This window comes from Python bivittatus, unplaced genomic scaffold (assembly GCF_059951505.1).
Source record: "Python bivittatus isolate LINGU-HERP-01145 unplaced genomic scaffold, Pbiv_v1 ctg000440_np1212, whole genome shotgun sequence".
NCBI classification, from domain to species: Eukaryota; Metazoa; Chordata; class Lepidosauria; order Squamata; family Pythonidae; genus Python; species Python bivittatus.
In genome coordinates, this window is record NW_028277063.1 from 313,296 (window position 1) to 329,142 (window position 15,847).

A 15,847-nucleotide genomic window follows, 5' to 3' on the forward strand; every position below is an offset into this window, starting at 1 on the left:
CATTGATTCCTTTAGGAGCATAAAGCACATTGAGAGTTGAGAGTTCATTTCCCAATCCCAAGAAAAATAACTTAGTTTTTTAAAAAAGTGTTAGACTGATAGCTAGTATGACCAGATAACTTTCCCTCTCTCATCATAGAATTGAAATGAATTGAATTAAATCTCCAAATACAGAGAACTCTCTCTTCTTGCCCCTGCTTTGCGGGTACATCCTTTTATTAACTTATATACACTATACACTTTTTAAAAGGCAAGTATTATTGTTATTGATGAATGTACAAAGCCATGTGAAATACAGAAGGCAACAAGACAGGGTTGTCCCCTGTCACTTTTTTATTTTAGTTTTGGAAGTGTTAAATAGAGATATTAATGCGAATATTAAGGTTTTACAAATCAAAAAAGAAGTCTTTAAATTAAGAGTCTCTGTGGATTATTTAGTTTTGATCTTACATGAACCTCAAAATGGAATTGAATGTTTAATGAAGAAATTGAAAGATTTTGGTGTACTTGCTGGATTTAAAGTAAATAGACAAAAAAGAAAGATGTTGGTTAAGAATATGACTATGAAATATCAAGAAATATTGATGAAGAAATCTGGCTATAAAACTGAAAAAGGGTTAAGTATTTGGGAGTTACACTGACCAATATGAATTATATGTTACATCAAAATAATTATGTTAAAGTCTGGAATGATATTAAAAAGTATCTATTAAGATGGGGTAAGCTGCAACTGTCATTATTAGGTAGAATCTCAGTAATTAAAATGAATGTTTTACCTAGAATGCTTTTTCTTTTTCAGACAATACCGATATTGACAGATAATGTATCATTTAAACAATGCCAGAAAGGTATTCCTAAATTTGTGTGGCAAGGTAAAAAACCAAGAATAACTTTTACAGGATGCCAAAGAAAAAGGTGGGCTAGATCTTCCAGATTTAAAGTTATACTTTGATGCCTGTTGTCTCTTATGGATGAAAGAATGGATGACTTCACAAAACAAGAGGTTCTTGGAATTAGAAGGACATGAGTTACAATTTGGATGGCATGGATACTTATGGTATGACAAAGTGAAAGCTAACATTGATTTTAAGTATCACTTTATCAGACGTTCTATATTGAGAATTTGGAATGGATATAAGGTAAGATTGTCTCCAAAAATTCCTCTAGGGTTATCACCTTGAGAAGCTCTCTATAGAAGAGAAATGACAATTAAGCAACCATGGTTGAGTATGCAACTCTCTTATCATTTTCCAAAGGACAACCTAACCTGAAGAGGAGAGAAGAATTAGAATTGGAAGGTTTTATTTGCCAATGGTCTACATATGCACAGATGCTGGAAAGTTTTAAACTAGATAAGAAAAGCTATGAATTCATCACTGAGAAAACTGAGTTTGAATATGCACTGTGTACTAATGATGAACATCTTATTGTTAAAATGTATGTGATGGAAAAATAATAAAATAAAGCTGGAAACTCTCCTCCCCCCCCCCTTTGCCTCTCCTGCAGCAAACTCTTACTCTCCCCTCCCTCTTGCCTCTCTTTCTGCTCCCTCGCCCTTTCCTGTCCTGCAATCTCTTTTCTCCACTTCTTCCATTCTTTGCTCATGCAAAACAGGATCAGCTCCAAGCTATTGCATGACCCAAGAGTGATCATGTTCTGCTGCCAAAAATAGCCCTCTATCCTACTGAAACAATGGGAGGGCCATCACCTGTCTGCTGAAGGGTTTGCCGTGGTTCTTATCTCACAATAGAAAAATCATTTATCCCCCATTTAACATCTATCCAAACCTATCCCCCAATCAGATCCCTCAGATTTCCCACCTCTCAGCCTCAAAAGTGTATAAATTCTATGCTTTTCTATTGTTCAGGGTCCCTCTTTCTTAGAAAACAGGCATCCAATGATCATTGCAATAAACATGGTTCTCCTCCTCAGCATTGGGCTCCTGCCTTTTACAAAAATTCCATGATATGTATAAACTTTTGTTAAAGATGAACTTGGAAAATGCATATGTTAAAGATTGTAGGCTTCAATGGACAAAAAACCTTGGATATAATGTAATGTTAGATCAGTGGGAACATTTGTGGAATAAAGTTAAAGCTAATTATACATTAAAAGAAAATTTCTATAAAATGATGTATCGTTGGTATTTGACACCAGACAAATTGTCAAAGATGTATAAAGGAATCTCATTTCTTTAGATGATAACTGCAGCGAGACTCCTATATGTGCAAAAATGGAGGGACATACAAATGCCTACTGCTAAAGAATGGATATTAAAATTAATGGAATTGGCTGAGATAGTGAAACTCACTGCTTTGCTCAAAGAAGGGCCCTAACTTTGTGTCTAATTGGAAACCACTCTTAGATTTTTGTTTGATACTCAAAAAAATGCAACTTTGATTTTGGGATTTGCTGATTGATGTTATACTTATAGAAATATCCTGTACAAATCATATGTAATATTCAAACAGATTAATTTTTAGGAATCTTTCTGAATATTAGATAAAAAACTATTTTTATTATGTAAATTTTTAGATAGTAGAGTAAGAGGCAAATATATTTTTATCTATTCCTGTACCAAGGAAACTTAGAAGCTACTCTTTCTTCCTCCCTCTTATTCCCTCCCCCTTTTTTTCTTTTCCCTTTTTTTCCCCTTCTTTTTTCTTGATTTTTCTGTATTTTAACTTTTTTGAAAAACATCATAAAATTTTTATTAAAAAAAAAAAAGCATTTATGTGTGTAGCTCAGTGCCTAATACTATGACCCTGACAGAGCCGCTTCACGAGATGGGCAGTGACAAATTTGATGAATAAATAAATAATAAATAAAATAAACCAGGCAACTGTCCTTCCTTTAGAGTATGAATGGAATGGTGTCAAAGGATACTGCAACATAAACAATGTTGTTTATTGTACATGTTGATAATATCAAGAAGGGTTCTACTAGTGGGAAATATAGCAGGGAGGTCATTCCAATAGTTTATCAAAGCATTCCTGTTTAAGGGTCACCCTGTAATTGTATTACTTCTTTTTAACTTTCTGTTCTAATGTAACCCTGGCCAGATTTCAAGAAATTCCATTTCTCCTCATTCTCCATCCCTACAACATCTCCATCTTTACATGTTCCCTGAACACTACAAGCAGAGAGAGAGAAAAAAATGGTGACAGAGAGAGAGGCCTAAAGACTCCCAGTCAGTGACTGATGTGAATTAGATCATGGCTCTTCACAATCCAAAGTCAACATCTTAACCATTACATCTCTTCAGGCCTTGCTCTTCTTCCAACAAATGAGTGCAGGCAATATCTTTTTTCTGCAATATCCTTATGACATTGCCTACATCTCACCACCAACCCATCAGTGAAAGAGACCTCAGCTGTCCCCAGCTGCACCAGTGTTCAAGGAGCATTTTCCCTGTGATAAAAAGAGATATATGGTTTTGAATGAAACAAAGCTGTTTTTGAAACAGAATTGTGTACTAATGACGAATATCTTATTGCTAAAATGTGTAAGCTTTTATTGAGATTTGAAACAGAAGATGAACAAATTAGAGATTGTGTGATAAAATGGGCTAAACGCTTTGGATATAATATACAAAGGGAACAATGGGAAAATATGTGGATGAAAGGGTTAAAATTTACTCTGTGTTATAACTTGAAGGAGAATTTCTATAAAATGATGTAGAGAGGGTATTTGTCATCGGAAAGATTTTCAAAAATGTACAAAGGGGTTTCAAACATATGTTGGAAATGTGAACAACAAGAAGGGACTTTTCATCATCTTTCGAGGACATGTAATAAGGCTAAAAAAAATTGGATCGAAACTCATATATTAATTCAGAAGATTTTGAAGGTTAATATACAGTTAAAACCAGAGACTTCCTTTTGGGACTGATGGATAAACAATTGGAAAAAGCTCATGGACCTTTGTTTTAAGACAACTGCAGCTAGACTTTTATAAGGTGGAAAGACTTGACATTACCTACAATGGAAGAATGGATGGTGAAGATGATGGAGTTAGCTGAGATGGCAAAATTGACAGCTTTGCTTAGAGAAAAAATACTGACTAACTTTAATGACAATTGGAAGCCCCTTTTGGACATTTTGCAGGAGACAGGAAAAAAATTAAATTATGATATGTGGATTTGATGATTAGTTAAATTAATAGGTTATATAAAATATGTATGTTAAGATGTCATTTTAGAGTAGGAGGTTATTATATGATTTATCTACATCTGCTATATAAGAAGTTGGAAGTTGTTCTTTTTGTAATTTCTTTTTCTTCCCTTTTCTTTACTTTCCATCACTTTTGTATTCTTTATCTCTAACTCTCCTGTTCTCTATTTTTCTCCTTGATTATTAATTTTAGTTTGCTTTTATCTTTATGCTTTTTATAACTTAATAAAGTTTTTATTAAAAAAAAAGAATAGGGCACAATGTATTTTTAAAGAAATTGGTTTTTTTTCCCCTTACTTATTTTCTGGTATTCATGGTGGCAGCTTTTCACAAAGGTGGAAGAAGGCAGAGTCTAATGGGGGGGGGGGGATAAAAATAAACAATCAATCAATAATGTCTTTGCTTCTCCAACATGGGTCAGCAGTCCTCCTTTAGAGTAGAACACAATGTATTTTTAAAGAAATGTATATATTATTTTTCCTTATGAATTTGGACTGACATACTTTCCTCTGAACACTAGAAGCAATCATAACAGCATATTTGTTCCTCCAGCTTACTTAATTTCTGGTATTCAATATGGTAGCTTCCAACACCAGCAGAAGAGGACAGAGTCTAATGGGGGTGACAGAAATAGACACTTGCAACTGAGAATGTCTTTGCTTTTCCAGCATTGGTCAACAATCCTCCTTGTTGTTATTCCTCTCCCTACAGCAGGATGATCATGGTGATCATGATGACTGATGGTGATATTTTTATCCCACTTTTCCTGGGAGGGAATGCCCATCCCTGTTTTAAGTGGCTAGTCGCGACTAAGCGGTTTCCATTCCTCACAGGTCATCCAACTTCCCTTTGATAGAATAGAGGGTTATATGACTCAGATGTTGGAATTCCCAATGATTGCTGCCAGCTGATGGGAGGAAAATGCTTCTTTAACATGAACAGCTATGAATGACCTAAGTCAGTTCTACTCATGGACTGGCGTGCAGATGAAAGCCGCATCCTGGGGACATGACAAAATAAAGGTGTGACCAAGGTATATTTCTACCATGATAAGTTGGAAATGGGGACCCAGCCCTTCCCCTTCATTGTTCAAGGATGCCTAGTGTGAGACCAGAGGGACCCTGTCTTTGAAAACTCACATATGCTCCAAGAGGGTTTCTTTTTCCAATATGGCCATTTCAGTTGTCAAGTATGGATCCAATGTTTCATTCTCATTGGCTAGTTTGTCTAATGAAGAGCAAAGTGGGCCATTGTGACTTTGATACCACATAACACTTAGGAGGAAGAGCAAGTGCACATTCACTGATGTCGCTGACCTGCTTATGTCTTAAATAGTGTTATTCAGAGAGGAGAACTGACACTGCCTTTCAATGAATTGAAAGCATTGTCATATATTTCGGAATGCAAAGTGATGTTTGGTAACAAGCTTTTATCCTTGTTGACCTTGTGAAGGGCAACAGTAAGAGCTAAGACATGCTGGAAATTTTTTGGCAAGAGCCTATAAGAAGACTTTTATTGAATCCCACAAACTTACATCAGAAGACAAAGGTTTAGGTTCTGTGATTTTCTTTCTATAGCTAATGAAAATGAGATGTCCAAAAAGAAAAGAAAGAAATACCTAGAAGTGCTCCTAAGGCAAATTGATCAGCCACTAGAACAGCCATTCAGACTCTGTTATGATCCTAAGGGAATCAATGTATTTAACTTCTGATTTGATGAAGAGCAGACAAGGGATAGTTTTGGACGATACAGTTCCATTAACTGGGAAAGTAGTTGAACAGCTTTGAAAGGTGATTCTCTACCTCTTAATTATCAAAATCATAATGATTAAGTTTGTTTTTTATGGAAGCACGAAACCTAGTGAGACTTAACAAAGTTTAATATTAACAGCCACGTGATGCTCAGTAGGTTGTATTATGACTCACTGGTTGTAATTATTATAGTCAATAACTTCAGCTATGCATAAGAACAACAGAGACTCTATTCCATTGTTCCAGAGAAATTGTGTTGATGAAGATGTAGCTCTACTGCTGTGACTGGGGCCAAATTACTTTGGCATTCAAAGCCTGGATGTTTCTGCTCTCCTGCCTTATCCTGCCTCAGGCTTCTTTCAGCAAGATCCTTCACTCCATCTGTGACAACAAGCCAAAGTTTCAGTTCAGTTTCCCTGCTTCTTCCAGTGATGTTATCATTGCAGAATTCGTGTCTACAATATTTCTTGAATTGTCTTTATTCAGCTTTATGGAACGCCCAGCAGGATCCTTAAGAGGAAAGCAAGTACTTCTTTGAACAAAACAATGATCTGTATTTCAACTTTGCTTTACTGTGATTGAATTCAACTGAATTTGGTTAAAATTCTTCCACTTTAGATGAGAATTAAAACTGGTTTAGACATGACTGTTATTTATATGTCTCTCCTGTTAATGATAACAGCTATTGGAATAGTCCCTTGTAGACTCCTGGTTTTTCATCTGGGTGTTGCTACATATGAATTAATCTGCTTATGGGAAACACTCCCAAGTTTGATTTTAATAATATTTTCCTCTATTTTTTATTTTGTATGCAAAAAGAAAAGGAATCCCTGTCAAAAATATTTACCATCTCATGTACTAATCAAAGTTATTCATATATATAAATGCTCCTCCCCTTATATAATTACACTGTTTTCTTTTTATAACTTATTTATTATTTGCAAATATTTCACAAGGACCCATTACAGCACAATACCCCCTCCCATTTGTGTATATAAAATTAATGCATGCTTTTATTTTAAATAGATTGAGCTTGTTTGAGTTTTGTACTTTTCATGTAGTAAGCCTCCTTGATTGTCTGATGTGTGCAAAGGTGGGACACGTTTAAATAAATGAATGTGATAAAATGTTACATCTTGAGTAACAATATGCCCAAACGTGGGCACAATCCATCAATTTCTGCTTGTCAAATTGCACTGCTGCCCAACAGGTATGAAATAATCCTCTTCATTCCATGACCTGTTTTAAACTTCTCAACATGTGGGGCTTAGATGCCCAAATGATCTTCAAATGACATTCAGACACTCCATCTTAGCTCCTCATTCCATGCCTTCCTCATCTCTCGGACTTCTTAGCTACAGAATTTTAACAATTCAAGCTTTCCCCCCCGCCCCCACACACACACAGAACATGGGTGCATACTTCACTTCGCTAATACTCATTAAAGTAGACAGACACATTATTTTTAGCCACAGAGAAAAACATTATGAAAGAAGTTATTTAATTAAAATACTAGTCTCACTTTAAGAGTATAGAACTAAACAAAATTCTTCTTGCAGCCCATTGCCTAAAAACTTCCAGCACATCCTGGCCTTCACTTTCGCCATTCAGGAGATCAACATGAATGAGAACTTATTACGAAACATCACCTTGGGCTCAAAAGTGTATAATAATGCATTTAATTCACTGAAAGCCAGTGAGTATCTTTTGAACCTCCTCTTCATAGAGCAAATATGTCTTCCTAATTATAATTCTATAAAGGATCAGAAGGTCATGGCTGTCATTGGTGACCTCTCCTCCCCAAACACCATCCAGATGGCCAACATCTTAAATGCCTACAAGATTCCACAGGTATCGGGGTTCATAGAAATGCTTAGAAATAAATGGGTGGTGGCTGAGAAATTCCATGGGGACAAAAAGCGGGGGGGGGGGCTCAAAAGCAACTGAAGTATTGGGGAACTCAGACATTTCAACAGATTATTTCATCTCAGCAAATTGTAAAGTATGACTTATCATTGCCACAGCAGTGATCCTTCATAGGTACAAATGTTACATATCAGATGCAAACAGTTCATCCCACATCCAGTTTGCCAAGGCTACTAAAAAAACCTCATCATTAAAGCCCCTGATATTCTACTCTTATGATGGAAACTCCAAAATAAGAGTTAGCTCTTGCTACGTGAAAAATATTCTCTCCCTCTCAGTCTTCATGAAGAGTTTCCCTTGTCATTGAATCCTACCTGTCTTCTACTTCTGATCACCCAAATTAGAGCCTGAGAGATTTGTCAGCATGACTTTCTCCAGAAACCAGTGGCTGGGATATTAACGGTACTCTGGCTCCAAAGATCAAGTTTGTTGTGAGGATGGACTTTTTATTTCTCAAAATTCAATAGTTCTCCATTTCTATCTAGGCATCTTATGGAAGCAACTGCCAAAAGATGCTTGTTTCCCCCATCTTTCTGGGGTGGCTGATGCAATAGCATTCAGTTGACTAACTGGGGCTAGAGCTTCTTAGAGGTTTTTGCATCAAGACAGAGTGAGGTAGAATTGAATACCCAAAGCTGGTGAATCCTGTGTTGTACTTATTTGCCTTTGGTATAGGCTGCACTGTGGCTTTCACTCATTCCTACGTGATACCTCAGACTTGATTGCAAAGTGTTTTACTTTTAAATATATTTTGCAGACTGAAAGAATAATGTTCCTTTAGTAATGAAATATTACTTTATTGAGATACATACCTAGTCTGAAATGCATCATTATTTTTTCCTACGCACAGCTCAGTTATGGCTCTTTTGACCCTGCACTGAGTGATAAAACTCAGTTCCCCTCTTTCTTCTGGATGACTCCACATGAAAGCCTCCAATATGAAGGGATTATTCAACTCTTGAAATATTTTGGATGGAATTGGATTGGCCTCTTCATCCCACAAGACATCACTGGAGAGAGATTTTTCAGAATTCTGAGACCAAAGCTCCTCCAGAATGATATCTGCATTTCTTTAATTCAATTCATCCCAATAGTGATTCGGTATATCTCCAATAAATTCCAGCAGAAGCAACTCGCTAGCATTGCAGCTACCTTATGGTACAGTAAAATCAATGTAATGCTTGTTTATGGAGACCTACAGTCTATGGATGGTTTGCGAATCATTCTTGAAAATTATGAAATGATTGGCATGGTAATAGAGAGGGTTTGGATCATAAGTGGTCAGTGGGACGTCACCTCTGTTTTTGAGCCCCAGAGATTCCCAGCATTGTCCTTCAACGGCAGCTTGTCCTTTGCTGTACACACAAATGTGGTCCCAGGCTTTCAGGAGTTCCTTGAGAACCTAAATCCACACCACTCTAACGTGTATTTCCTTCGTCAGTTCTGGTACAGTACATTTCTATGTTCACTCCCAGCATATAATCTAAGGCTGCCAAATAAAGGAAACTGCACTGGGAAAGAGGATTTGAGGGGTCTCCATGGAACTATCTTTGAAATGCAGATGTCTGGCCAGAGCTATGCTATTTACAATGCTGTGCATGCTGTGGCACATGCTCTCCATGCCATGTATGCATCTAGAGCCAGGCAGAAGACAATGGACAATGGAGAGAAGTGGAATTTGCTGAAAGGCCAACCTTGGCAGGTTAGTGATGATGCCATTCAACAGCAACATTGCTGCAATTGTGAATAGAGACAAGTGCAATTTGCTAATTATATATCTCTTCTGATCCTATGCTTGTCTACAGAGAAATAGTTCCATTATATTACTTTTTAATATCCAAGTAGACATGCAAACAGTAAAATTCTCAGGTTCTTCATTAAGTGTTGCTTGACTGTGAAAGAATTTTAACATTTTTTTAATTTGAACCATAATCTCATGACCCTGTCCCATCTTCCCCTCCCTGGAAGATTGACTAATCTCACCCGTCAGAAACAAAATGCACGCTTTCACTCTCAACTTTTTAGCAATATCAATGATAGCTCAGAAAACGGCTTCTTATAGGAAAGTCCAAATGCAGATAAAATTCTGTGTCCTCACTTTACCATAAAGAATGGAAAAGCTAAATCTATCCCTTACTTATATCTTTAAAGAAACCTATCTTTTGAGTCAAAGAGATACTTAAACAGAACTGTTGAAAAACAGATATACTAGAACATAGATTATTTGACATTTAATGAAAGAGACACAAGAGAGTCCCAGAAACTTCTATATCTGTTTTTCAACAGATAGAAGTTTCTGGGACTCTCTCGTGTCTCTTTTATTACATGTCAAATAATCTAAATAATATAAAAACAATTCTGTATATCTTTGTGTGTTTATCTGTATAGAAAGACAGATAGGCAGACACATCAATAGGAATTTCATCATGCCTAGGAATCTGAAAAAAGAAAAAATTGTTCCTTTTATTATCACAGGATGAAACTGTTTTTTAAAAATAATTTTATTAGAGATTACAATTAGAAAAAATAAAAACTAATACAAACTACAAAAAAGAAAAAGAAAAAATAGAAAGTGTGGAAAAGAAAAAATGAAAAAAGAAAAAAGAAAGTATATAAAGAAGTAACTTCCCCCTTTTTCACAACTATAAACAATTTTAGTAACTTCTCACCATTTCTTAAAACACAACAAAGGCTCTCTTCTTCCCATATCTCATCTCTTAACTATAGACAAAATCCAAAAGCCTCATCATTCTTTCCTTATCAGCAATTGTCTATTAAGAGTTACCACAGATAACTACATATCTACTTGTTGTTGTTGTTCAGTCGTTAAGTCGTGTCCGACTCTTCGTGACCCCATGAACCATATTGCGTCAGGCCTACTTAAACTTATCTACTTAACCTTGATCAAATCAGCCAATGCTATATTCCTTCCCTGTACTTTTAACAATCTTGTTTTTTAATCCCTTCAAATACTGTCCTAGAAGTTGATTTCTTTTCATTTTTTCTTTCTCCCTTCTCAGAAAATCCTTCACAACTTTAACATACCTGTTTTCTCCATCCCATAAATAAAGATTATCCAAATCATTCTTCTGGTTTGATATTTGTATTTCCCTTTTAAGTATTAAGACACCAACCGGTTTCATTGTATGTCCAGGATATCAACCTTTTCCATATTGTTCTTGTAACTTGTCATATTTCAATCCACATTCAAATCAATTTTAATTTTATCTGGTATAACTTGCTCCTCTTCTGAGACATGGTTAATGCACCATCCAGCTATGGCATCAAACATTCTTAAAATTAATTTCTGAGTCCTTTGTTCAAAAATATCCTTCAAAACATCCACTGTTAATGTATTTTGCTCCATTCTTTGTTAACAAGTTGAATTTAAAGATTCCTTTTTATTAATTGTAATCTTTACTTTCTTCTACTTCCCTCTAGTGTCCAACCTTCAAACTCCCATCCCATCATGTTGTTGTTTTCTTTTCCCATGAACCCAGGGTTCTTATAATTAATTTCAAATGTTTTCTTCCAAATCCATCAGGAACCTTAGTTTCTTTTAAATTTCCAAAATCAACACACTAAACACCCGCTTGCTGTTTATTCCAAAAAATAATATTTTGCTGAGTCCTGATATTTAACCTACTTTTGCTAAGGAGAAGGAAACTGCGATGAAAAATTGATCCAAAGATTCTTAATATTTCAAAAGCAGTAAAGAACAACTCCAAGGGTAATTAAGAAATGGGGCTTGGTCAAGCTTTTTGTCCACAAAGGCTGTATTAGACTGTGAGCTTAGATGGAATCCCTCGACTCCCAGCCGCATAAGCCAACCAGAAAAACCTTGGTTCCAGTCGTCTACTCGTGTGGAGCAGCTGTTGGGAGTGCAGGTGGGCAATCTCATGATCTCTCTTTTCTCGAGAGAGATTTCATCAGCCAGGATCCCACATCTGGCCACCAATCTCTGATGTAAATGCCATTCCCCTTCGGCAGGGACATCTAGCACACCATAGCTTTACCGGAAGTCTCTGACAGGATTGTGTTTGCCATCCCTCAAACCCTCCAAATCCTGCCAGCTTGTCATTGTTCTTGTCTACTGGTGGTCTTTTGCCAGAACATTGTGAGGGGAATAAGGAAAATCAAAAGGCTCTTCTTGTCTTACAATTTGACTTAATTTAATCATTTTTCCACTACCTTATGTTCTAAGATAGGCTGCTTTTAATCCTGGAGGAGGTTTCTAACAAATAGAGTCAATAAAATGTTATTTACCATTTTGTGCTGTTTTCCCTTAGATTCATAGATAAGATAACATTATGGATATGTAAATGATAGCTAAGAAGACTTATAGTAAAGTCCAAATGTAGACTGAGGCCTGTGAGCTCACTTTTAAATTAAGAATTAGGAAACATATATTTCCTACCTACCTTCTTAAAGTAACAGGTAGTTTAAGTCTAGAGTTGCCTAAGGAGAATTTATGTTGACAAAGGTATAAGGAAGACTCTGGGCCTATATGGTTTTTCTTTTTATGAAGTCTTAAATTATCTAATTTAATACTTATTATCTGGGCATGAGTGTGTATATGTGTGTGCTGGCATGCGTGTTATGTGTGTGTGTTTCCGGAGGGAGAGAGAGAGGGAGAAATCAAATGTGGGAATTTAGGGAAAAAAAAAAAACCCTGTCAATTTGATATATTAAAGCATGAAGCTATTCATTTTACCTCCCATTCCTTGAACCAGTTTCTCATCTATACCTCTTCCCATTTAGCTTCGCTTATTCCTGAAAAATCTCCGTTTTAACAATAGCGCTGGGGAAGAAATAATTTTCAATATGAATGGAAATGTGAGGCTAAAATACAACATCATCAATTTGATCACATTCCCCAATCGATCTTTCCAGAAAGTCCAAGTTGGAAGGATTGAGTCCCAAGATTCTCAAAGGGAAGGACTCACCATTAATGAAAGTGCCATTCTATGGCACCCAAGGTTTACTCAGGTGAGTTGAAAACTCCCCAGAAACAAGGGGGTTCTTTCTGTTCTGGACTAGCTGAAATTCAACACTAGAAATGGAGAAACTCTTTCAAAGTCACCAGGCACCTTCCCACTGAATCCAAATATCTTTCAGGAGTCTGAAGAAATTACAAAGTTCTCAAGTCTCCATTCTTCACTCAGCAGTGCTGTCAGCTGACCCACAAGGCACAGAAGCAGAGTTTACTGGTTACTAGTCATTTCAGCTGGTGTGAGCATTCCCCTCCTGTAGAGGTCTGGATACATTCATCTGTGTCAGACCTCATTCCCTCCAGCCTGAAAGGAGAGACTTAATCCAAGGCAGAGCTCTGACTAAATGCATTTATTGGAAAGAAGATTCTGATAACAACAAAAGAATTCCACCGAGTTCTCTGATTTCAAATGAGAATCCTATATATATGCATTTTTAGGAGGAAGAACTGCTATCCATTTCATCACACCTTTTCAGGAGCACGCATCTTCTGAGAAGGTGCAGCAGTTGGCATGGTTTGGGGGCCGAGTCTTGTTTTCATGACCAGGAGAACGAACTCTCACACTTTGCCACCATTTCTTTTCGCCTCCACCTGAAAGAGCTTGGTGCAGCTTCCAGCCCTTTCTCTTTCAAGGCCTTCCTGCAGTGAGGGCTTTGAAAGACTATGGCACATCAAGGCAGCCTGGTCTCTGAAGCTCATACTGTGCAGTTCCCCCGATGGCAGAGCAGAGGAGGCAGAAAAGCCATTCTAATATAAGCCTTATCATGGAACTCCACTCTATTTCACAGGGTAGGGGACATCAATAGAGCCCTTGTTTTAGTCTTCAACATGAGTGAAGAATTCCTGAAAGTTCCAAAAGTATACTAAAAGAACATACAAGTTCATAATACTTTCCTCTAACCGACAGGAGTTCTCAGAGGGATAATATTAGAGAATGACTGCTGACCAGTTAACGAAAAACAAGGAGTCACTCTATTGTAAATGTCCATTTTTCTCATTCCCATTAGGTACCCCCCTCTTCTCTCTGTGTGGAAAGCTGCCATCCTGGACAACAAAAATTAACTAAGCAGGGCCAGCAGGTGTGCTGTTATGACTGCATTCACTGTTCACATGGAAGGATTTCTGTCCAGATTGGTAAGAAAAAAATATATATATTCTTTTTACAACTGTGTTGTACTCCACTCAAATCATTACTGTTTTCTCTATAAATGCTTAAGAAAAAGAACAGATTTTTCAGGAGAATCCTCCTTGTCTTCCAGTTGATTTAGTTATTTAAAAGTCCATAATTTTCAAAGAAATTGGGGAGATTTCTTCCATGGGATTCATCTGCCCTCAGGAAATGTCTTGTACCTTAACATGAAAATTATGGAAATAAATCTTTGTCACATCAAACATTTTAAAAATAATTGATTCTTTCCATACAGAGCAGAGGTCAATTATCAACTTCACATTTCAAAAAGGTGACAGAGTAAGTTAAGGGGGAGGTTTGGGTTCAGGACATGTCTGGTAGCTGGAAGGACCACAGCATTCCTAGCCTTGTCTAAAAAGATGTTCAAACTCACCTCTGCATAAAGAGATATCCACCATGGAATATTTGCTAAAATTTCAATTGAAATTCAGTATACAGAATGTTTACATACCTTATTTATACATTTTAGATGCCAAGGAATGTGAAAAATGCCCAGAAGACCACTATCCAAATGAGAAGCAAGATCAGTGCATTCCCAAAAGTGTCACCTACTTATCCTACAGAGAACTCCTGGGAGCAGTTCTGGCTACTTGTGCAGTTTCTTTCTCAGGAATCACTATTGTGGTGATGGGGACTTTCATCCACTACCAGAACACTCCCATCGTCAAAGCCAACAACTGGGGCATCACCTGCACCCTCCTCTTCTCACTGCTGCTGTGTTTTCTCTGCTCCTTACTTTTTCTCGGCTACCCAAGAACAGCCGCTTGCCTCCTTCGGCAGGCAGTTTTTGGAGTCATCTTTTCCACTGCAGTGTCTTGTATGTTGGCCAAAACCATCACTGTGATTCTGGCCTTCATGGCCACAAAGCCAGGGAATCGCATGCGGAGTTGGGTGGGGAAAAGGCTGGCCATCTTAGTCATTGTTCTATGCTCCCTTATTCAAATGACCATTTGTGCTGTGTGGCTGAGCATTTCTCCTCCATTCCCGGAGTTGGACATGCACTCCCAGTTGGGTGAGATTTTAGTGCAATGCAACGAAGGCTCAGAAATCATGTTCTATGTTGTGCTGGGCTACATGTGGCTTCTGGCTATCATCAGCTTCACGGTGGCCTTCTTTGCTCGGAAGTTGCCCGACACTTTCAATGAAGCCAAGCTCATCACCTTCAGCATGCTGGTCTTCTGCAGTGTTTGGGTGTCCTTTGTGCCCACCTACTTGAGCACCAAGGGGAAATTCATGGTGGCTGTGGAGGTCTTTTCCATCTTGGCCTCAGGTGGTGGCTTACTGGCTTTCATTTTCCTACCCAAGTGCTACATTATTGTGCTGAGACCAGAGTTGAACACCAGAGAGCAGCTAGTCAGAAGAAAGAATGATACAATCTCAGCATGAACAGTGGCCTAATTCCTACAAATTTCTCTCTAGAGATAACAGTGAATGGGTGAAGGGTTTTTTCTTCAGGAATACATGTCTTTATTCTCTAATTTTGTGGTGTAAGAAGCTTCGCATACACACAATATCAAAGAAAAGAATCGTGCACAGCCTTTCCCAGCTTTAGGACATTTGTCTTTGACTAATAAGCTTGAAAGTACCCTCAGAAATGTAGTGGGTGGGATTGCCAAAGCTAATCTTAATTATTCAATAAGATTTTATCTTCTTTATATTGAGTTACAATAAAATGGTAATGAGATGACTTTATAGTGATGTAATTATTAATTTCCCCTTTCCAACTCATTTCCTATTAATTGCCACTTTTAAAAGGTCAGTGGGGACTGCAGGACCTTCAGTGGTCCTTCTCTGATATAAAGAATCCACTGCCCCA

The 15,847-nt window shown here is 37.3% G+C and overlaps 1 protein-coding gene across 1 annotated transcript; it reads left to right on the forward strand.

Moving 5' to 3' along the window:
• The first annotated feature begins 7,071 nt into the window (after positions 1-7,071).
• On the forward strand, positions 7,072-15,417 carry LOC148215683 (vomeronasal type-2 receptor 26-like). Its single transcript, XM_088142377.1, has 6 exons — positions 7,072-7,133; positions 7,483-7,774; positions 8,700-9,551; positions 12,611-12,838; positions 13,850-13,976; positions 14,501-15,417. Exons 1-6 carry the CDS (start codon positions 7,072-7,074, stop codon positions 15,415-15,417), a joined length of 2,478 nt encoding a protein of 825 aa, XP_087998503.1.
• Positions 15,418-15,847: the final 430 nt, after the last annotated feature.